Source organism: Doryrhamphus excisus, linkage group LG6, assembly GCF_037039965.1.
Source record: "Doryrhamphus excisus strain RoL-2023G ecotype Guam linkage group LG6, RoL_Dexc_Guam_v1.1, whole genome shotgun sequence".
NCBI classification, from domain to species: domain Eukaryota; kingdom Metazoa; phylum Chordata; class Actinopteri; order Syngnathiformes; family Syngnathidae; genus Doryrhamphus; species Doryrhamphus excisus.
The window spans coordinates 12413239-12420577 of NC_136362.1; the positions used below are offsets into that span (position 1 = coordinate 12413239).

Consider the following 7339-nt stretch of genomic DNA (forward strand, 5'->3'; position numbering starts at 1 on the left):
GTTAATGGCTTAAACTGGTGTAATCATAATTAATCTTTTTAACTGCAGGGTTTGCACAGGTGAGTGCATTCTGGACTATAGCTCATGTGACATACGTAAGAGTATGTAAGAGTATACGTAACAGTAATTTGATGCTGCAACTTTGCCATATCACACTGCAGAAGAGGAGCAAAAAAATGACATAAATCACTCACTCACCTGTCAGTTCCTGATGGTGTAATGGTACAGCTGCTGCCCTTAAAGGCAAAAACATCTGTTAATTGTTATTTGCACAAAATATATTAATAGAGAAATTTTCTTTGTCATGTATTCTTATCGGCGGCACGGTGATCGAGTGGTTAGCGCGCAGACCTCACAGCTAGGAGACCAGGGTTCAATTCCACCCTCGGCCATCTCTGTGTGGAATTTGCATGTTCTCCCTGTGCATGCGTGGGTTTTCTTCGGGTATTCCGGTTTCCTCCCTCATTCCAAAAACATGCTAGGTTAATTAGCGACTCCAAATTGTCCATAGGTATGAATGTGAGTGTGAATGGTTGTTTGTCTATATGTGCCCTGTGATTGGCTGGCCACCAGTCCAAGGTGTACCCAGCTGGGATAGGCTCCAGCACCCCTGTGACCCTCGTGAGGGAAAGCGGTAGAAAATGAATGAATGAATGAATGTATTCTTATCACTTCAAAACATGCATCTAGGTTAAATAAAAAGGATCTAGGTTAAATAAAAGGAAAATAAAGTAAAGAAACAAAAAAGTTATTTTCGAAAAGTACATATAATGCCATTTTGCTTTGTTTTTTTCAAATGCCATTGTTTTTTGTTTTTCTTCTTCAGTTGCTGCCATGAATTGGACTGGTGAGTGATCGTGCTTTCATTGTGGAAACGTTTATCAAAACAACTGCAACACAATGAGCGTTCCGTTTGCACTTCAATCTTGGTAGACATGATCCCGTAACCAGATCGAAACACCATCTTGTTATGGGTTATCGACTTCAGAGCTACTGGATCTGCATTGAAACGAAAATCCTTTTCCTTGGAAAAGGACAAGATGTTCATCCACTGTCCACATCGTTGCCAACAATACAGTGGTCATAATTTCATCCAGACCATCTGAAAATGTAGTAAAAAATTTTTTTGGTTTTATTTTGTTAAAATAGAGTTTCCTGACAAAGTCAGAAAGCCTTGATGCAATAAACAAATGTCATGTGATTCTTTTTATGTATTAAAATGTAAAACGGGTCGGTGTCGACCCTAACATAAGAGGAGGGTTAAGATGAAACCTTCCAGAGATATTTATTTGATGTATATATTTCGACATTACAGATAAAAAAAAACAGCGTTTTATTTATAAATACAGATTTCATTGAAAAATATGAAATAAATAAAGACAGCATCTATCCTAGTGATAAATTTGTAGTGTGAAAGCAACACATGTTTCTTCATTCAGCAAGTCTTTATGCCAATGTGGCAATCAGTTTTATGACTTCTTCTCACAAGCAGCTCAGTGTGCGTCCGTCTCGCCTCACGACTTCATGTACTTCAGCTTGGACTCCAGCCTGTGCAACCTCGAGCCTCGTGTCTCCTCGGCTGAAGGTATTTACTGTGTACCTTTCTGCTGGGCGTCAGTAAGCTTTTGTATGCCCACCCCCCCACCCCGTAAAAAAATGAATGCATCACATCTGTCTGCCGTTTGGGGGGCAGTTCTTGATGAAGTCACTTAGACGTTCTTGTCCGTTCTGCTGCGTCAAGGACTTGAGGAAACGGGGGTAGCAGTCCTTCTCCATCAGGGTGTAGATTTTAGCTTGGGCCAGATCGAAACATGACTGAGTGGGATGTTCCACGTTGTCCTTAGTGAGGGCTTTTGTCACATGATCAAGATTTACCTATCAAAGAACAAGGGAACAAGGGAACAAGCTTGAACAATCATTCATTCATTTTCTACTGCTTTTCCTCACAAGGGTCGCTGTTAGTGCTGGAGCCTATCCCAGCTGTCTTTGGGCGAGGTATACCCTGGACTGGTGGCCAGCCAATCACAGGGCACATATAGACAAACAACCATTCACACTCACATTCATACCTATGGAGTACACCCTGGACTGACAAATACAAATTATGGAACAAAAAGTTAATTCATTCATTTTCTACCACTTATTTTCATGAGGGTTGTGGCTGTGCTGGAGCCTATCCCAGCTGTCTTTGGGCAAGAGGCGGGGTACACCTTGGACTGACAAATACAAATTATGGAACAAAAAGTTCATTCATTCATTCATTTTCTACCACTTATTTTCATGAGGGTTGTGGCCGTGCTGGAGCCTATCCCAGCTGTCTTTGGGCAAGAGGCGGGGTACACCCTGGACTGACAAATACAAATTATGGAACAAAAAGTTCATTCATTCATTCATTTTCTACCACTTATTTTCATGAGGGTTGTGGCCGTGCTGGAGCCTATCCCAGCTGTCTTTGGGCAAGAGGCGGGGTACACCCTGGACTGACAAATACAAATTATGGAACAAAAAGTTCATTCATTCATTTTCTACCACTTATTTTCATGAGGGTTGTGGCTGTGCTGGAGCCTATCCCAGCTGTCTTTGGGCAAGAGGTGGGGTACACCCTGGATTGACAAATACAAATTATGGAACAAAAAGTTAATTCATTCATTCATTTTCTACCACTTATTTTCATGAGGGTTGTAGGCGTGCTGGAGCCTATCCCAGCTGTCTTCGGGCAAGAGGCGGGGTACACCCTGGACTGACAAATACAAATTATGGAACAAAAAGTTCATTCATTCATTTTCTACCACTTATTTTCATGAGGGTTGTGGCCGTGCTGGAGCCTATTCCAGCTGTCTTCGGGCGAGAGGCAGGGTACACCCTGGACTGGTGGCCAGCCAATCACAGGGCACATATAGACAAACAACCATTCACACTCACATTCATACCTATGGACAATTTGGAGTCGCCGATTCACCTAGCATGTTTTTGGAATGTGGGAGGAAACCGGAGTACCCGGAGAAAACGGGGAGAACATGCGAACTCCGCACAGAGATGGCCGAGGGTGGAATTGAACCCTGGTCTCCTAGCTGTGAGGTCTGCACGCTAACCACTCGCCCACCGTGCAGCCGCTATTTATTATTATTATTATTATTATTTATTATTACCTCTCGGGGTGCATCTGTGCTGATGAACTCATCGTAGATTTTCTTGGCCTTGATGGACATTTTTGATGTCTTGGTGGTCCTGTAGTCTTCGCATGCTAAGTAGAAGGCAATGTTTTCCTCACTGAATTCCGACGTTAGGAAGGCTCTGAATAGGCACAACCCATCTAGCAGGAAGAATAAGTATCAGTAACAGGAACATTGGGTACACAATACAGGTATTAACTATTTTTTAGTATAGAACTGCACTGCATTAAATGTTTTTTTTACGAGTTTGCTACAGTTTTCCACCACTGAAAATGACAAAAACATTAACAAACACATTTTTTATATGATAAAATAGCAATAACAATACATATAATGAACAATATTTGCATGAATATTACTAAAACCTACTAATTTTAGTACATTTATGATGGCTGCACTTACTTTGACTAGAGAGCAATTTCTCGAAGGACTCCTTCCATTTCAGACGCTCATCGACATTAAAGCTGCAAGAAAAAAAGAAACATTTTTCAGACTAAAATACTGTATCCTGTTTGATGCTTCCCAAACAGGAGGTGAGTCTGTCTTACCTCTGCGTCTCACTTTTTTTCGGCTGCACAGATGTGCTGTGATCCGTCTTCTGCAGCAAACTTCCAAACAGAGCTTTCAGCTCCTTGGCCCTGTGACAACACACACACACAGAGAATGAAACAAATGTCTAAAAATGGAAAGGAATGTAAACAAGGCACACCGCATAGTTATTTGTCATCTACATGAGAAGAATGATGGCTCACCTCTCCAAGCAGGTGATTGGCAGGAGATCGAGTCCTCTGCACATGATGAGATGTTATCCGGTGGATATTTCCAAAGTGTCTGTGAAGAGCCTGGCAGGGCTGCTTGTTTGTGTGTGTGTGGGATTGCGTTCAGTTGGTCTGAAGGTTGTGTGGGAGAAGGAGCTTTTATAGGGTGGGCCACTGGATGACATCACACTTCTCAGCCAATTACAAGGAGCGTGATGACGAAAGAGACTTTCCTCCAGACTGCATCCAAATGATCTGGAAGTAAATTACCTCACATTTTAATGATTATTGTAATATTAACTAGAGAAGCACTCAGGCATCGCAGACCTCCGCCCAACGCCATAGCCCCCCCCCCCCACCCACCCAGATTGTGATTCACATCAACAAAATAATATTACATTTACTGGATGCAGAAAATGGTCTTATATCACAATGTTAAAAATTCCCGGGTCCAGATGGTAATGAGTTCTTCCATATCTCATTTCCGACAATTCCTGAACATTTAAGGAGGTAAAGGCAACTGTAAAATGTAGAATATCGGAAGCATGCACACACATAGTTCATTTCAAAATGTGAAAATTGTAAATAGTTATTTGTAAATAAACTGTTATTGCATTATGGTATAGTTTAGATATTTGAGCTGTCACAAAAGCAAAAAAAAAAAAAAGGGTAAACTTATGCTTGAAATGTATCTTTTCACAAAAAGCTGTTATTCTTCCTTTTCTAGTCGGGAGCTGGAAGTAGAACTTTTTTTTCAGGATTAACCAGTCATGATGTGTTTAGTATATCACTATATTGACGGTTACAATGGTACCCATTATGTCATTGTATGGTCATATCACCTTGTACTTAGGTATGTGTCAAAAAATAAATAAAAAATACATTAAAATAAAATAAATAAATGCATAAAAAATAAAATAAATAACAAATAAAAATAAAATACTAAATAAAAAATTATAAAAAAATTAAAATACTAAATAAAAACATACAAAAATTAATAAAGAAATAACAAATAAACAAAAATAAATATTATATCAGAAAGGCAGGAAGTGAACAAATTACTGTTAACAGTTAGTGATTGTAAAAGTACCAGTATTCAATAAGCTTTGCTTCTTCCTACTCCTTTTGGACATGTGGAACTGTGAACTGATTATGTGATGCATTCAATTGTAATCTGATGCATGTTCAAATGAAATGAAACCATTACCATTACCATTAAAGACAAGAATCTAATCTTTCTTTTGGTGGTTTTATATAGGAATAAAACACAATATTCTGTATGTCTTGAAAGTTCAGTCAAAATCATCTGAAATGATCGGTACCGAGTGGGTTGTGTTTTGAAAAACGGTTTGGTCATTCAAGGAAGGGAAGCTATACATCATCAACGTGTCGATTTATTGATATGTCAATTCTAGTATCTGTCATAATATGCAGTTTGCTAGCAACTGGAGCTGCTGCTCAAGGCTACTGTTTGAGTGGAGCAATGGAATAAAAAAAAACACTGCTGCATAAACCCCCAGAGACGCTGAGTGTCCGATGGGAAGGACAAAGCAGAGCATTTATCCAATCACGGTGTGGTTTGACGTGGAGGAACAACCCACTACCGAGTAAATACAGGGGACAGTGTTGCAGATATCGATATCAATCAATCTATCAATCTGAATGAATTTTCTGCCATGACAGTGCTCCTCTTTCTTTCTGCCATCCTCCTGCTCTCTCCATGGTATGCCTGGACTTCTGGGCTGGGAGGTTAAATCTTGAAACCGCTGCAGTCGGACAGGAAACCAACCGAATTTTATGTCGTCAATATCTCGTGTTATTTATTATTATTCAACCAAAGAACTATTAATAAAAGTTGAATGAAAGTTCTTGTGCTTCTCCAGGAATCACATACACGTGTCAAAACACACTCCCACTCTGGCCAGTCATTTCTTTTTATAGACACTCATGTTTGAGAAATCTATTGTTAAGTGAATGCTAAATCTGTCCCGGCATCAAAATACTATGAGCAGGAAGTTTCTCACTGAGTTCACAGGAAAAATGATGGGAGCCGAATGAAAACGACTCATTGAGAGCCAGTTTCCTTCATCAGCACACAACAATAACCTTTTTTTTTCTTTCAAACTGTCGAACAAATCGGGATGGAGGTCAGAACTTGACATACTGAATGCAGTTTTTAATTATGAATGCTGACATAGTAGATTACGTGACATACATTTGACACAAGTAGCCACTTCACCGAAAATTACAATGTTCATCTGCATGGGAGACGGACTGCCGCTGTTGCATCATCGCCGTTGCAGTGTTTTATTGTTATGTTGTATTATTATGTTATGTATTCATTTCTAGAACTGATTCTTTACATTTACATGGTTTCTTATATGGTAATGGTAATGGTTTTATTTCATTTGAACAGGCATCAGATTACAATTGAATGCATCACATAATCAGTTCACAGTTCCACATGTCCAAAAGGAGTAGGAAGAAGCAAAGCTTATTAAATCCTACCCCTCCATCTGCTACTTTTACAATCAGTAACTGTTACATTTGTTCACTTCCTGCTTTCCATAATAAAGTTTTTAAATTTTGTAATTTTTTTGTCCTGTACTGAAGTACGAGGTGATATGACCATCCAATGACATAATGGGTACCATAGTAAGTGTCAATATAGTGATATGTATAGCACATCATGACTGGTTCAAGACTCTTCATCCTTGTATTTAGCAAACATCAACTGCTTGTATTGTTTCTTGAATTGGCTCATCGTTGTGCATTGTTTGAGGGTCTTACTCAATCCATTCCATAGTTTGATTCCACATACTGAAATGCTATAGCTTTTTAACGTAGTCCTAGCATATAAGTGTTTCAAATGTAGTTCTTCCCTGAGATCATATTTCTCCTCTCTTGTAGAGAAGTATTGGATGACATTTTTAGGTAATTGGTTATTTTTATCCTTATGCATTATTTTTAACTGTTTGAAAATTAACTATATCAGCAAGTTTAAGTATTTGTGATTTTAGAAATAAGGAGTTAGTATGTTCTCTGTAGGCGGCATTATGAATTATCCTTACTGACCTTTTTTGCAGTACATTTAGCGAGTGAAGATTGCTTTTATAGTTATTACCCCATATTTCCACACAATAAGTAAGATATGGTGGAACCAGAGAGCAATAAAGAGTGTGGAGTGATTTCTGATTGAGAACAAATTTTGCTTTGTTCAATACTGAAATATTTCTGGCCACCTCATGTTGTATATTTGTAATATGAGGTTTCCAGCTCATATTTTATAGGAATGGTTGTTTGTCTATACAGTGGTTTGAAAAAGTGTTTACTCCATTCCTGAGTTCTTATTTTTTGAATGTTTGTCACACTTAAATGTAAATATTAGTCAATGACAAATATGACACA

General features: G+C 38.8%; 1 protein-coding gene across 1 annotated transcript; it reads right to left on the reverse strand.

The window, feature by feature from the left end:
• Positions 1-1279: 1279 nt before the first annotated feature.
• Positions 1280-4177, reverse strand: rgs5b (regulator of G protein signaling 5b). Its single transcript, XM_058069059.2, has 5 exons — positions 3926-4177; positions 3722-3811; positions 3576-3637; positions 3150-3313; positions 1280-1875 (listed from the first exon to the last, which is right to left on the reverse strand). The coding sequence occupies exons 1-5, from the start codon at positions 3967-3969 to the stop codon at positions 1666-1668; spliced, it is 570 nt and encodes a 189-aa protein (XP_057925042.2). The 5' UTR covers positions 3970-4177; the 3' UTR covers positions 1280-1665.
• Positions 4178-7339: the final 3162 nt, after the last annotated feature.